Source organism: Dioszegia hungarica (assembly GCF_025882075.1).
Source record: "Dioszegia hungarica strain PDD-24b-2 chromosome Unknown MKK02contig_6, whole genome shotgun sequence".
NCBI classification, from domain to species: Eukaryota; Fungi; Basidiomycota; class Tremellomycetes; order Tremellales; family Bulleribasidiaceae; genus Dioszegia; species Dioszegia hungarica.
Window position 1 is genome coordinate 83,360 of NW_026515768.1, and position 14,438 is coordinate 97,797.

The 14,438-nt window shown below is 57.4% G+C and overlaps 6 protein-coding genes across 6 annotated transcripts; 5 read left to right on the forward strand and 1 right to left on the reverse strand.

The window, feature by feature from the left end:
* Positions 1 to 383: 383 nt before the first annotated feature.
* MKK02DRAFT_31348 (GSNO reductase) lies at positions 384 to 2,528 on the forward strand (the record flags this gene model as incomplete). The annotated part of the gene is made up of 13 exons (XM_053088267.1): positions 384 to 401; positions 464 to 500; positions 554 to 626; positions 679 to 696; positions 766 to 911; positions 961 to 1,014; positions 1,064 to 1,143; positions 1,202 to 1,349; positions 1,577 to 1,717; positions 1,770 to 1,876; positions 1,932 to 2,032; positions 2,092 to 2,177; positions 2,365 to 2,528. The coding sequence occupies 13 exons, from the start codon at positions 384 to 386 to the stop codon at positions 2,526 to 2,528; spliced, it is 1,173 nt and encodes a 390-aa protein (XP_052947554.1).
* A 1,212-nt stretch (positions 2,529 to 3,740) lies between these two features.
* On the forward strand, positions 3,741 to 6,211 carry MKK02DRAFT_42149 (velvet factor-domain-containing protein; the record flags this gene model as incomplete). Its single annotated transcript, XM_053091856.1, has 8 exons — positions 3,741 to 4,735; positions 4,784 to 4,853; positions 4,921 to 4,994; positions 5,048 to 5,154; positions 5,458 to 5,690; positions 5,784 to 5,839; positions 5,896 to 5,970; positions 6,082 to 6,211. 8 exons carry the CDS (start codon positions 3,741 to 3,743, stop codon positions 6,209 to 6,211), a joined length of 1,740 nt encoding a protein of 579 aa, XP_052947555.1.
* Positions 6,212 to 6,889: 678 nt separating this feature from the next.
* On the forward strand, positions 6,890 to 8,595 carry MKK02DRAFT_42150 (uncharacterized protein; the record flags this gene model as incomplete). Its single annotated transcript, XM_053091857.1, has 8 exons — positions 6,890 to 7,168; positions 7,260 to 7,342; positions 7,502 to 7,697; positions 7,873 to 7,891; positions 7,955 to 8,002; positions 8,180 to 8,266; positions 8,362 to 8,371; positions 8,520 to 8,595. 8 exons carry the CDS (start codon positions 6,890 to 6,892, stop codon positions 8,593 to 8,595), a joined length of 798 nt encoding a protein of 265 aa, XP_052947556.1.
* A 515-nt stretch (positions 8,596 to 9,110) lies between these two features.
* Positions 9,111 to 10,198, reverse strand: MKK02DRAFT_42151 (ribosome maturation protein; the record flags this gene model as incomplete). Its single annotated transcript, XM_053091858.1, has 4 exons — positions 9,111 to 9,240; positions 9,573 to 9,682; positions 9,988 to 10,050; positions 10,100 to 10,198. 4 exons carry the CDS (start codon positions 10,196 to 10,198, stop codon positions 9,111 to 9,113), a joined length of 402 nt encoding a protein of 133 aa, XP_052947557.1.
* Positions 10,199 to 11,093: 895 nt separating this feature from the next.
* On the forward strand, positions 11,094 to 12,975 carry MKK02DRAFT_31351 (putative metal ion transport-related protein; the record flags this gene model as incomplete). The annotated part of the gene is made up of 4 exons (XM_053088268.1): positions 11,094 to 11,399; positions 11,475 to 11,792; positions 11,836 to 12,001; positions 12,035 to 12,975. 4 exons carry the CDS (start codon positions 11,094 to 11,096, stop codon positions 12,973 to 12,975), a joined length of 1,731 nt encoding a protein of 576 aa, XP_052947558.1.
* Positions 12,976 to 13,426: 451 nt separating this feature from the next.
* MKK02DRAFT_31352 (uncharacterized protein) lies at positions 13,427 to 14,229 on the forward strand (the record flags this gene model as incomplete). Its single annotated transcript, XM_053088269.1, has 3 exons — positions 13,427 to 13,648; positions 13,803 to 13,851; positions 14,081 to 14,229. 3 exons carry the CDS (start codon positions 13,427 to 13,429, stop codon positions 14,227 to 14,229), a joined length of 420 nt encoding a protein of 139 aa, XP_052947559.1.
* Between the last annotated feature and the right edge of the window lie 209 nt (positions 14,230 to 14,438).

The window sequence follows — 14,438 nt, forward strand, 5'->3', positions numbered from 1 at the left end:
CTTTGTCTGCTGTCGACCGACAAAGCCGATCATTAGCGCTCAGGCTCGACGTGGTCAGATGATAGACACAACGCAGCTACACGAGGGGATGCTGCTATTCTCAGCGCGATGCAGTAGCTAAGGATGCGCAGGATGCAGAAGCAGACCTCTCGAGCGATAAAGCCGAAACTCGGCCACGTGCTTTTAGGTGGAGGTCAAAAGTGGAGGTCGCAAGGCACAGTCAGCAGGATGACGTCAGTTGAGTGAGGAATTCTGGGCCTGGTGCCGGTTCGGCGCTCGGACCCAATCCATCCACTCCTTCTTCGCTTCCTCTCCTTCTATCTCCTTCCCCTCCTTACATACTTCATCGATACTTACTACTCATCCAAACACAGGCGAGCACAATGTCTACCGAAGGAAAAGTGAGCTACGCCAGGAGGAAGGATTTTTAGTTACTTCGAGCTGAAAAAGCTGACTGATGTAGACTATCACCTGCAAGGCCGCGATTGCGTGGGAGGCAGGTATGTCCAGCTCGTCTGGTCCTGAGAAGCGGATCTCCAAGCTGACCTCATAGGTAAGCCTCTCTCGATCGAAGAGGTTGAGGTTGCTCCGCCCAAGGAGGGTGAAGTGCGGATCAAGGTGCTGTAGTGAGTTGGCCTCCTCGGACCAACGCCATGAGAGCACAAGCTGACTATGTAGTACCGGTATCTGCCACACGTGAGCTGCTCATATTTCCACTATGTCTCTGCGTGAAGAGGCGGTGAAGAGCCCAAGCTGACCCCTTAGCGACGCATACACCTTGTCCGGAAACGACCCCGAAGGCGCCTTCCCCGTCATTCTGGGCCACGAGGGCGGTGGTCTCGTCGAGTCCGTCGGGAAGGGCGTAGACAACGTCAAGGTCGGAGACCATGTTGTGCCGCTCTATACTGCCGGTGAGCTAGCTCCTGTTCTCCTCCGAAATGGACTCAGCTGATATCGCAGAATGCAGGGAGTGCAAGTTCTGCAAGTCTGGAAAGACCAATCTCTGTGGCGCAGGTGAGCTTGATTCGGTTCCCACAGCAGGGGCAGTGAGCTGATAAGATAGTGAGGAGTACCCAAGGTAAGGGTGTCATGCCGGACGGTACCTCCCGGTTCAAGTGCAAAGGCAAAGACATTCTCCACTTTGTACGTCTGCTGTGGACTTCCCCTTCTCAGGCGACCAGGAGAACAGCTGACACGCTAGATGGGCACATCGACCTTCTCGCAGTACACTGTCGTCTCAAAGTTCTCGGTCGTCGCTGTCAACGAGAAGGCTCCGCTGGAGAAGGCGTGTTTATTAGGGTGTGGGATCACGACGGGGTATGGGTCGCTTACAAAGACGCCTGGAATCGGTTCGTTCCATTCCTCTCTGCTCTTGGCTGTCTGATATCCTCTCCTCCTCTTCTTGCCTCTCTCTCCAGTCGGTCTCACATTCCTTATGGCAACTTTCCCTTTCCCTCTTCTCCTCCATCCCCACCATCGCCGAGACCCCCGTCCACTTACATTCGCTGTTGATCACTCCCCTCTTGTCCGCTGAAACTCGCCTCTCCGATTGCGAGATACAGAGCTGACCCCTCAGAGGACTCCAATGTCGCCGTCTTCGGTATCGGCTGTGTCGGACTCTCCATCATCCAGGGCGCACGGAGCAAGAAGTGCAAGCGGGTCATCGCGGTAGATACCAACCCCAAGAAGGAGGAATGGGCCAAGAAGTTCGGTGCGAGTAAGTTGCCCGGTTCGCTTCTAAAAGGCAAGAGGGAAGCTGACAAGTCTAGCTGAGTTTGTCAACCCCAAAGACCTGCCCGAAGGCAAGGGCATCGTCGAGTACTTGACGGAGATTACGGACGGTGGATTGGACTTTACGTTTGACGCTACTGGAAATGTGAGCTACGTTGTCCGTGTACAGGCGAGCTGCGAGATACCGAGCTGACTGTCAGGTCGACGTCATGCGCCAAGCCCTCGAATGCTGCCACAAGGGCTGGGGAGTGTGCAATGTCATCGGTGTGGCCCCGGCTGGCGCTGAGATCTCTACGAGGCCGTACGTTCAGTTCAGCTTCGTGGTGTCTATCAAGGCAAGGATCAAAGCTGATCAGATAGGTTCCAGCTCGTCACTGGCCGGACTTGGAAGGGGAGTGCATTTGGGGGCGTGAAGGGCCGCACGGAGTTGCCGGGGATCGTGGATGGTGAGTTTGCCTTCCGCTCAATTACTTCCTTGCTCTTCCTTGCCTTTCAGCGTTTCTTCTCTTATACGCCCTGACTGAGCTTTGCGGCCTACCTGGGCCCAGGCGCTTTATCACTGCTTAATCTGTCCCCCGCTCTTCCCCTCCCAGCTTAATCACATCCGCTCTCTTGGCTCAAGCTGATCCCCAGACTACATGAAGGGCACCCTCTGGGTGGACGAGTTTGTCACCCACCAGCAATCCCTCGAGAACATCAACAAGGGGTTCGAGGATATGAAGGCGGGCGACTGTATTCGGTGTGTGGTGAACATGGGCCAGGGGACGGATGAGGAGTTGCAAAAGGAGAGCAAGTAGAGGTGTGCTTGTGCGCAAAGAAGAAGAGTCAGTACAGTCTTGTCAGATACATGCGTTGTCTGCACCAACGCTGTCCGACCAATCCATTTCGCGCATGGAAGGGCTACGGTATGTAGTCCTGCCTGCTCTGCCGAGATCGGCCGAAACGTCGCCGCCACTCGAAATTCTGAAACAAACATACCATAAGCGTCAGCTTAAGCCTATCTGAAACGGGGGAAGCGAACCGAGTGGTGATCGGTTCCGTGTATCTCGGGGAAGAGAAATTGAGATCTCCTTTAGGTTTGTGCTTACTTGTGTGCTTACTTGTGTGGCTCTGTACCTGATTCCTGATGATCGATCGCCCTTTACTTGCCCAAAAGGGAGATTGTTTGGTCAGGCAAGGTGAGCGGTGCCTGGTCGCTTTTACCGCCGGAACCGATGTAGCCAAGCAAGAGCGAACAGGTGAGGGCGAGGTCCAAAGGAGGGCTGGGATCGACAAGGAGACGACGTATCGAGCAGAGCAGCGTCAAGGAGTGTGAAGAGGTAGGTATAGCTCAAGCTCAGCCGTACACACCGCGGGCAAAGCCTGATAACGCCACCAGATCATCCTCCATCACCTGCTGGCCCCAGCCCGAAACTGTAAAACGCCCCCCAAATTTCTCCTTGCCCAGACCCGAAAGAAACTCCGAAAGGGCCCAGACAGGCCCAGACAGAACCAGATTCCAGACCCCGCAGCGGCGACTTTTATGGCTATGCTATAGAGCCTACATCTGTCGCATCACCTACCGCAGCCGCAGCGTGTTGCTCACTTGGTAGCACTCTCGGTCATCACACATCACGCATCGCGCATCACGGCGTACCTGCAGGTCCGATCGATCAGCGCTTATTGTCCCCCACTCTACGTATATACCCCATCCTTTAGGCCTTTCCGCTAAGCTATCGCACCGGCACGCTCGTCCGCCTTCTCCGACCCAGCCGAAATTTTCTATCCAGTCCAGTCAGACACAGCCAACATCGTCATGTCGTCCTCGTCCCTTCCTCCTTCTTCGTCCACACGTACACGGTCAACCTGACTCATCTGCGCCCTCCACCTCACCTGGCCATCACACGGCATATAAGGTCGAGGGGTGGATCTGATCGCCACCGCCCTCAGACGCTGCCACACTCGCCATCACATTCTCACACGGGTCGCCTCGTCCTCTCCTCTTCCCAAGCACGGTACCCGGCTGATCCATGGATCCCTCACGGTACAATCCACCTCGGCGCGGTGCGGACCCCTCTCCTCCTGCATCTGCCTCTCGCGGCGCCGCAGCATCATCCTCACACCTCGGTAGTGGCACTGCCACACCCGCCGCATCGACCTACCCATCATCGCCGTCAGGCTCGTCCCGCCCGCCCGTCCCTCCCTTTCCCTCCTCAGACCGACGACCCATCACTGCCCCTTCTGGCGCTGGCGCTCCTCCTTCTCTCGGTCGTCGGTCCACCGTCTCCTCTGAGCGCGGTCGCGGAGGGTACATCCCATCTCCGCTGGCGGTACGGTCGGCCCACCCGTACTGGCAAGAAGATGCAACCGAGGCTGAGTATCCTCCACTAGCGCAAGGCCACTCACCCTCTCCTTTCGGATTCGGGGTGGGCTTTGCCACCTCATCCTCATCAGCTCTGGTCGACTATCCTTACATCCTGGCTTTGCCGTCCGCACATGTATCGCTTCCGGTCGGACTCGTACCCTCCCAATCCACACCAGGCATCGAGCGGAGAGACTCAAATGGTCACACAAGGAGACACACCTTCCCTCGACACCTCCTTCACCCGCCTCCACCCCTCCCGCCCTCCCTCTCCCCCTCGACGCTCGTCCAGGCCGTACCCCCGACGCCCATCTTATCGGTCCATTCCCAAGCTGTTCCCCCAGCCGTATCGGCAGGAGGCAGGCCCATCTACCGCGCGCAGGGTCAGCCGGCCGCCCCACCCCCGGCGGACCATACTACGAGCCGCACAAGAGGATTCCAGCCGGACTATGTACGGGCGAGGGCCGAGGACATCCCCCGGCCTGTGACGGTCATAGATGGAGTTGGAGTGGGCGTGATTACAGCTGCGGAAGACGGAGAAGGAGGAGTGGCGGGGACGATCGGGGTCAATCCACCGCCTATAGAGGGGATGTTGATGTTGAGGATGAGGACCGCGCCGAGGGGCGGTTGGCCGGCTATGCAGAGGGAAGAAGGGTGGGACTGGTATGTCTCTTCTTGAGCTCTGATGAAAGGCTTGAGCTGATGGAGTAGGACGGTCGAGCTGCAGATCCTACAAGAACCGAGTATGGGCGTCAGTCTCGGGAATAGGGACATCAGCGAGGTGAGCTATCATCTCTCCATCCCTCTTTCCTGGGGAGACCCCGATACAGGAAGTGGCTGATGAGCAGAACATGCCAAGCTTGGACCCGCCACTAGTCGTCCGTGTCCGATTCCGCCGCGGAGGTCAAGTCGTACCTGATGAGTATGTGTCCTGCTGTACTTTACGCTTGCGGCGACGAAAGGCTGACTATGTAGTCTTCCACTGGTGGAGCATCGACTCGCGCACATGACGCTACATCTGGGTTTGATCTCGGGGGATGAGAGCGGAGACAAGGTGGATTTGGTTCGGTACTTTACGAGCGGTAAGCCAGGAGTCTACTGACTTCGGTCTGGTCGAGCTGCTTTCTTTCTTACTTTCTGAGGACCCCCGGACGCTTCACTTTGGCTTCTCCTCTTTTCTGCTCCTCTTTCTCATTGTTCATCTCCAAACGTCTCAGCTCCTGCCGTACTCCATACTCCGTCTTTGCTATTGTTTCCTCATTAATTGCCACCACGCCCAGCTCTTTCCCCCCTATCCGGCCCGCTCTTATCCCTTGGGTTCTTACTGTCAGGATCGTCAACACGCCCAGGCATCACGTGCACAAGGACCTATACTGATATCCTAGACTCTGAATCTTCCCGTGCGGGCTCGGACCCCATCTCCAGCCCCACCAGCTCCCCCAATAGCTCTCAACGCTCAACGACGACCACGGGCTCCGCCTCTTCCTCTTCGGATCACAACCAACAGAATCTGTACGCCCTCGTTGGGTCGACATTTGGGATTGCGAAGCGCGCTACTCTGGGTCCAGGAGGGACCGGAACGGCCACAGAAGGATGGTTCTTTGCTTTTCGGGACGTGGTACGTCTTTCCCCAAGGCCGATTTGCCACCTTGCACCGGATCTGTGCCGGAGAATGGCGAAAAGGGGAAGGGGTGTAAGCTGATCCGCGTAGAGAGTGAGACCTACAGGCGTGTTCAGGCTGGAAACTAAACTGATTGATGTGCTCGGGTGAGCTAGTCGACTCTACTCGACCAGGAGAAGTAGCAATAGCTGACTACAAGTAGACCTGGACCAAGCGGGACATCTACGGGAATCACACCGATCTCGATAGGAGCGACGACGAGGCCATTTACGATCTTGTACGTTTCGTTCCGTTTCGCTCCGTCCTCTCCAGATTTGTCTAATCTGATCTCTGCCAAGAGTTGGGGTGTGCCGAATTCTGAGAGCGAGGGATGAGCTGACATGATCAGTCGGGAAGAAGACTATCCCGGATCAGCAGCCGACACGGCGCTCACGGCGACACTGACTGCGCAGGGGGTGTTTGGACGGCGGAGGGGTGGGGAGGGGAGCTCGTCTGAGGGGAGCTCGGACTCTAGTTGAGTTGATTTTCTACCGAGGCGAAGTATGGAGGAGGGGAGAGGACGGGTACGGTGGAGGGGGGTTAGGAGGGCGGGATATATGTCGGACGGGATTGGGAATGCGCGGAAGGGGCGTGATGTTGAGAGGTGAAGGAGGTGGGAGAGGCATTTGCTTGGACGTTTTATCGGTCGGAGAATTAGATCTTGTGCAGTCTAGATGCTCAGCAATGTATAGTTCTTGACATGTACTTGTAGTGCATAGTTCGGCAAGGGGCAAGGGGACTGTACGTACTCAAGAGTTGACGTAGATAGTATGATACGATAGAGCTTCGTGTAGACCGATCTCCATGCAGGCTGAGCCATGGGAGTGACTTGCAGAGCGAGCCTGTGAGCTGGGAGCGGGCACTGAGACATCCGGCCGCTTTGCCGAGAAGATCGAAGAGCGCCACTTCTAGAGTGCCACACTCAGAGCTCGGAGTTGGGTGGGGGAAAAGTGGGGAACCGATGCCGGGCTCCAAGCGACCTTTGAGGCTCGAGCTTTACCTCTCTCCTTTGTGCACACCCAACTTCATCTTATCCTTCCCATACTTGCTTAGTCCTCTACAACAACCACAAGTAGACTTGGACCACTGTACCCCTCCAGAAGTCGAGGACCCTCGGCCCGATCACACAAATCTTATAGCCCAGCGACGATATCACGATGCCGCCCTCCTCCGTCCTCATCATTGGCGCGTCCCGCGGCTTGGGCTTAGCCTTGACAAAGCACTACACCTCCTCCCTCTCCCCTTCTTCTTCTCCCCCAGACGTCTACGCTACCATCCGCGGCGATCCCACGTCTACCAAGGGACTACCAGAAGGCGTGCATGTCATAGGCGGGATCGATCTCAGCCAAGAGACCGTCAGCGAGGACCTTGTCCGGGGGCTTGAGGGAAAGAAGGTGGATGTGGTGTATATCGTAGCGGGCCTGTTGAAGACTGAGGTGAGTCCTCTGATCTAATTGATCCGGTGACGATCGATGATCAAAGGAAGTGAACGGGTCCGAGTCACGGACGTCGGACGCTGACCAGCAGACATTTGGCGAGGCGAGCTGGGGGGATCAAGTGGACATGTACAAGATCTGTGCGATTGCGCCGGTGATGATTGTTCAAGCGCTGTGCGTCTGACCCTTCTTATACCCTCTCATTCCCTCCTCCCCTCCTCCTTCAACCTCGCCTCTTGGCTCTCGTGCCTTGAAACTCTCGCTCGCTCGCTCGCCTCGCTCGACCGACCGTAAGGCTTTTCATCGATCAACTATGAACTGACCTTCGATCAGAGCCACGCACGACCTCCTCGCACCCCGCGCCAAGATCCTCCTCCTCACCTCCGAAGCGGGCTCCCTCTCTCTCCGGACGCCCAAAGAAGGAGGTGGGAACTATGGGCACCATGGGAGTAAAGCCGCGGGGAATATGGCGGGCCGGCTTTTGAGTTATGATTTGAAGGAGAAGGGGGTGGGGGTGGTTATGATTCATGTGCGTGTTTGCGTTTTGCGTTTTGCGGTTTGCTTCGGTCCAGTATCGGGTATGGGGGGTGATTCCGCAAAGGGAGCAAGGTGGGTGGTGGGAGTTGGGAGGCGGAAGGTGAGGGGTGGGAGATAGCTGATGGAAGATGGGAGGTAAAGCGCAAGGGAAAGAGCTGATCAGCCAGCCTGGGTTCCTCAAGACTGGTGAGCTAGCTCTCTTCCGAGCCCTTATGTCTATGCCGGAGGATCACCGCTGACCTGGTTTAGAGATGACCAAGGCCGCGGGGTTCGAGCAGCACTATGAGGAAATGGGGGGTATGTCCTATCCTCTCCTCTCCGTCATGCCTCAGATTTATCCCTCCTCTCCTCTCCTGTCGTGTACTGTTCCCGCTCGCCATCCCATGTCATCCCCATTATCCCCAGTCCCCAGTCCGGCTCCTCCCCCACCCACATCGCTCGGCATTATAGAAGAGCCCAAGCTGACGTGCCCAGCTGTAACGCCCGAAGAAGCCGCAAAATACCTCGCCGAGTTTGCAGAGACCGTCACGATGGAGATGTCTGGGAAGCTGTGGGCACCTAGTACGTCCTCGTCCGCTTCCTGATACCCACTTCCATCCATCTTCCTCCCGCCTCGCGCTCCGAGATGATAATTATCAAGAGCTGACTGGGAGTAGTGGGCGGGCGGTACGTCTTCTCTCTAGCATCCCCCAACTCTCATCCCTCACCCCTCCTCTACCATGCCAGACTACACTATGCCTGCCGCCTCATCAGGGCTGCTCATCTGCTCCATCAATACTCTACAGTGACGTGATCCCCAGCTGACACGTCTTAGCGGGATAGGAAACGCCAAGGCCCTGATGGGCCCACAGGCCGCCGAGCAGACGACCCCGCTCGAGCTGCCTTGGTGAGTGGGTATACCCCGCCCTGAGGTATCAGGTAGAGGAACGCGTCGGCGCTGGTGGCCGCGGCTCGGTCGGTGAGTGCGAGTCTGCTACGTGCGCAGAGAGAGGGAAGAGGATATGGGCGCGAGAGGCGAGACTGCAGCTGTTGTACGAGGTGTGTCGGGGAAACGGATATAGACCTATCTAGCATAGTGTAGTAGACGTCAGGACGTAGATGTACGAGTAGTGATCAGTCCAACGCGATCAGGTATCAGCGAGGACTGATGGTTAGCGGGTCAGCCGTCAGCGGTCAGCAGTCGAGAATCAGCAAGTCCCATCCACCCCGCCAGGAGATTCACTTCTGCATGCTATTTCGCGCCCACTTGGAGGACTTCATTTGACTTCATTTCCATGCTATTGTTAATTCGTTTGATTTGGACTTCTTCAGACCATCCGCCGGTCCACCCCGCATACAGTAGACCTCGGTGTCGGCCCGCTTTCCCCGCCGACTAGGTCGCCGCCGCCCCCGCCGCGCTCAAGGCTTAACGGCCCATGAACGCGCCGGTACCGTGGTTGGCTCCGCCCCTTGCGTCATTCTTGGACATTTTGCCCGAGTGCTCCATGTTGCCCTTGTGGACGGTACCGGATTTGAGAATGATGAGGATGGCGGCTCTGCGGGGTTAGCTAAAGTCACCAGGTGAGGGGTGAGGGGTTTAGGGGTCATGGTATAGTCGGAGAGAGAAGAGGGGGCAGTCATGGGTAAGGACGAGGAAGAGGGTGGTTACAAGTGGAAAGTAGAGGGGCAGGGGTGGAAAAAGACGAGCCAGAGGGATAAAAGGACGAGCAAAGCAGCGATGACGATGTTGACCAGGGGAAGAGCGGAAGTCAAGACAACGCAGCAAAACGCCGTGACCCGATCCCCACCGCCCGCCCCTCTGCATAACCCACGACAACCCTCGACACTCGATACTCGACACACAGGCTAAGAGAAAACTGTTACTCACTCGACAGACTTATCCTTGACATTCTTCTCGTCGCCAAAGAAGACATTCTCGATCTCCTGCTTGGACACCTCGCCGAGGGTCCCGGTGTGGCCCGAGGTGGAGGATTTGAACTGTGAGTCAGCGGCTATCGTCGAGGCATAGTGTATTCAGACTCGGGAGCGGAATAAAGACGGGAGGGATGTGAGAGAGAGGAAGGGGATAAGGGTGCAGGGCTACAGAGGGAGGGGGGTTGGAAGAGCCAGGTAGATATGAGAGAGGTTTGACGACCAGCGAGACGCTCTTCCTCTGACGCATTTGAGAGACTGGCCAAACTAGCGAGAGCCATCTCCTCCTTCTTCTTCCTTTCTCCCATCGTTCAACCCAAACTCGAGTCCGAGCTGCACACCGCTTTGACCTAGACTGAAACTGAACTTACAATCGAGAACTGCCCCACAAACCTCGCGAGCGCAATCGACTTGTCCTCCTTCCAGGCGTTGTACTGTCTCATCAGCTATGCCCATCCTTCTGGCGATGGCTAGGAAGCTCACCTCTGCCTCGTCATCAATGAAGACGATATACTCGTCCGCGTGCTCGTTCGGGCGGTAGATGACCGTCTGAGCAGACTGGACTTTCTCTGATGCGACCATTGTTGCTGTGTGTGTGTGGTGAGCTGTAATGTAGTGTAGTGTAGATGGGAGTCGATGTATAGGTATGAAAGGAGGAGAGAGGGTCGAGTGACTCCCTCGCTTAGCGGAGGCGGAGCCGGCGGTGACGTAGCGGGTGAGTGAGTGGCGCCACGTCATTCCTAGTAATACATACGCTAGAACCTACCAGAAGAAGTAAAAGGGGGATCAAATATAGCCGGAATCTGATTTACGCTGACCTGACCTGACCTTGGCGCTTGGCCGTCGCTGTGTTGACCAAACTCTCGCTATCTTGTCCTTTCACCCCTCTCTTTCTCGACTGTATCATTAGTATTCACCTCTCCACCTACTGACTCGTACTCATCCTCTCTCCTCCTTACTCTCGGCAATTGTGGTCGCCTCGGAACCACCCGTCCTCCGAATTTCACTCCAGTCCCTCGACCTCGGGACGCCCGCCCTCCCAAGTCCGTTCCATCCCGAGTCCCTTTCAGTAACTGTGGCGAGTCGGCAGTAGGGACCGCCTCGGAACCTCTAGCGCCCGTTCTTCAAAGTCCGTTCCAGTCCCGAGTCCCTTCCAGTCGGCGGCAGGGGCCGCCTCGGAACCGCTAGCGCTTGTAGACTCAGAAGTCGTGAGTAACGTCCTCTTTTTCCCGTCTCTTCACACCGCTCCTCTCCCCTCCCCTCCCTGGCTATGATTAGAATCAGAAGTCGTGACTGTCCTCTCGCCCCTCTTCCAGTCCGGTCCTCTCGGGGACTGCGGCGCTCGTGGAGAGGGGTTTGAGTTGGGCACAATTTGGATATTACACTTCATGCACCACCCTCTGAGCCTTTCCTATCGTCCGATCGTCATCCCTGAATTGTATCATGTAGGCCTCGGCTGATAATCAGTACCGCCACGATGTCGCGATATCAACCCGTCCCGTCCTCGTCCTCGCCCCCTTCGGGATCGGCTCGTCGATCTGGCTCCATATCGACACTTCGCCGCCCGTCCATCTCGTCCCTTTCTTCATTCCGACCCTCCCGGCCCCACGCTCCTTTGCCCGATCCGGACGAGATGGACCGAGCCTTTGACGGGCCCGACGAGGATGACGATCTAGAGCATGGCGGGGAGACACGAGGGTTATTAGCGAGCCACCCGGCCGCGCGCGCAGATCGCGAACGCGTGATGCCAGTCCCTGGAGATTACGATTTCGAGCGCGACTATGTAAGCTTAGTCTTAGCTATTGCTCGTGTCCGTTTTGCATGCATATCCCCATTGTACACGGCTGATACGCCTCAGACGCAACCCCCGTCTTCCTCGTCCCCGCCTGAATATCAATTCCCGCACGACGCCTCGAACCCCGCCGAGGGGAATACAAATGGCCAGCTCCCCCTCTCGCCAGCGGTCCGGCCTGGTCAAGCACGCCATTTCCTCGGTGGGATTTTACCTTCAGCGTTTCTGCCAAGACGGGCGAGTGCGGCGGCGGGCGGGAGAGTGTTGGGCGCGGGGCAGTCGGGGGTGTTTGGGAACCTGGCGGCGAGGCCGGGGCAGGAGATGGTTGTTCCTCCACCGGGAGTGGATTATGTACCAGAGCTAGAATCAAAGGATGCTCCTCCTGTGAGTATCGGCAGAGTCTGGCACGGTTATAGCTGACATCTAGACCTACCAAGCCGCATTGAGGGACGCGGTACCTCCCTACTGGGACACAACGGTCGTTCTCCCCAGCTCCAACTCGCCGTTCGGTCCCCTCCATTCGTCGATGAGCGGGGACGAGATCCTGATCGACGGGATGCCTACCGGCAATTTCTTTGGATTCTTCTGGAACTGTAAGCCAATCCGTTTTTCTCTGCTGACAGCAGTGATTGTCTCCTTTTCATTCCAATTCGTCGGCTTCCTCCTCACCTACGTCCTCCACACGACCCACGCGGCCAAGTACGGCTCTCGCGTTGGGCTCGGGTGCACCCTCATTCAATTCGGCTTCACCCTCCGATCCCGCGCTGAAGACCTTATATCGACCGGCCACTTCCCCGCCTCATCCCCCGGATCGGAACCTACCGACCCCACCGCGCAGACGCCCGAAGAAGTCGCAGCCGAACAAGCGATCGAAGCGCTCTGGGGACCCGGCTCGCCCTGGCCCGCGCAAATCAAAGACCCCCTCCTCCCGCCCGGTTCACCCCCTGTGATCCTGCACAATATCCACGAGGCGGAGATTTACGCGCTGGGGCATAATGAGACGCTGAGCGAGATGCTGCAGCTGCCGAGTGCGCAGGATGTGGGGCGCGCGAACGAGTGGTTTAGCTTTCTGTTGATGAGCGTGGGGTGGTTTTTGATTCTGACGAGCTTGGGGGGATGGTGGAGAGTCAAGAGGTTTGAGAGGGGGTTGAGGACGGCGCAGAGGGAGAGCGAGGCGGCGCAGGCCGAGGCGGCGGCGGGACGGGGGGAGGGGGAGGCGGTCACCACTTCGACGAGCGGAGCGGTGGGTGGAGGGGGAGGGGGAATAGGACCAAGAGATCCGAGGTACTATACCAACGCGCTAAGGGACTGGGCGGCGGGATTGAGGGATATCCAGAGGGGGTTTTATGGGATGCGGGGGCGGCCCGTTCCGACCAGAGATGAGGGGGATGGGGACGAGCACGAGTTGTTGGATGCGCAGGGGTTCGGGCTGGGGCCTCTTGCGAGCGACGAGGCGGGCCCGCCGCCGGCCCGTACTCGGGTGGGCGGACTGTATCCTATGTCTAGGTCGGGACAGGGGCAGGGGGACGGCCAGAGGGGGAGGCCGAGGGGTCTCTGGGGTGTCTAGAGCTACATAAGAGCTTGACAAGCCGGACCCGTTGTGTAGTATACGAGTACCATCTTTGTAGACTACTGTATCTAGTTGTTTAGTACCTATCCTTGCGAGCGACGAGGCGGCCCCGCCGCCGGTCTTCCTTCACCCGAGTGTCCTTGCCTCCTGAGTAGCTTTGCTAGAACCGTTGCCTGCTTGATTCTGAAATGCTTTGCTGGGATAATCCTAACGCCGCAGACCTCCGTGATGAAGTCGGGAGATGGGCACCAACTGTCTGAGTCTAGAGTCTGACAGTGACGAGGTATGCGGAAACAAATGACATCACAGGTGATCACTGCCGCTGCTCGCTTCAGCTGTATATAGATACCCGATCCCCCTTGTCTCTGATCCCCTTATCCACCCAACAACCCTCGATCCTACTCACGAACCTTCCCACACCCCACACACACCAAACACACCACACACAATGCCCATGATCCGCACCGCCCTCTTTCGGTCCACCGTCCCCGCGCGCACCTCGTTCGTCGCGGCGCGATCGTACGCCTCCCAAGACCCCAATGCCAAGTCGACCGCCCGGAAGGTGATGGAGGGCGCGGACGCGGCGTTGAGCGAGCCGCATACGACTGCGGGGCAAAAGGTCGATAAGGCCGCTAAGTTGGCGGGTGCCGCGGCTGATTCGAGCCCCGAGGTGAGTACCTGATCAGCCTGAGTTTGGGGCAGATGGAAGGGGGAGATCGGGGAGGGACAGGGGAGGAGAGATGGGAGGGTGATGGGCACTGCAGGTCGAGAGCTCGGGGGAGGGGGCGCGAATGATACGGATGCGAAAAGTAGCTGATCATCAGAACCCATCGGTCATCTCATCCGCTGGCGCCGTAGGCAAGCAGTTCAACCGTGAGTTTCAGTCCCACTCGCCTCTCTCTTGAACGTATCCCCTTCTAGTCCTCCTATCATATCTCACAAGTCACCTGGCCAACCTGTCAATGTACCCTTCCTGCATTTTCCCATACCCTCATCATCACTTGTCCACCCACAAGGCCCCTCCCACCCTCCCCTTCATCTGCACATCCTTGCTCCACTCTCCCTACACTTTTCTCTCATCAGAACCTCGCTAACCCACCAGCCGACGGCTCCATCGGCCAGATCGGCGAGAAGATTGGCGGTCCCTTCTCCAAGGACGGTGCGATCGGGTCTCAGTTTGACGCGTCCAAGGATGGGATTGCGGGCCAGGTCGAAAAGGCCGTCGATGGGCCTGCGCATAAGAAGCACTAGACTCCAGGCGGGAAGTAGGGGTTGATGGTGGTAGAATGATGAAAGAAGTACTTGCCTGACGCGCTAGGCGAAGCTGACCTTTTGCTGACTTGCCCTGGTTTACTGACGAGGGGTATCAGTTGCTTCTGGACTAAGGAGCTACGAAGCGAGTGACCCTACTGCTTGATGTCTCCGCACAGCTACTGTACATGTACTGCATACGCTCACTA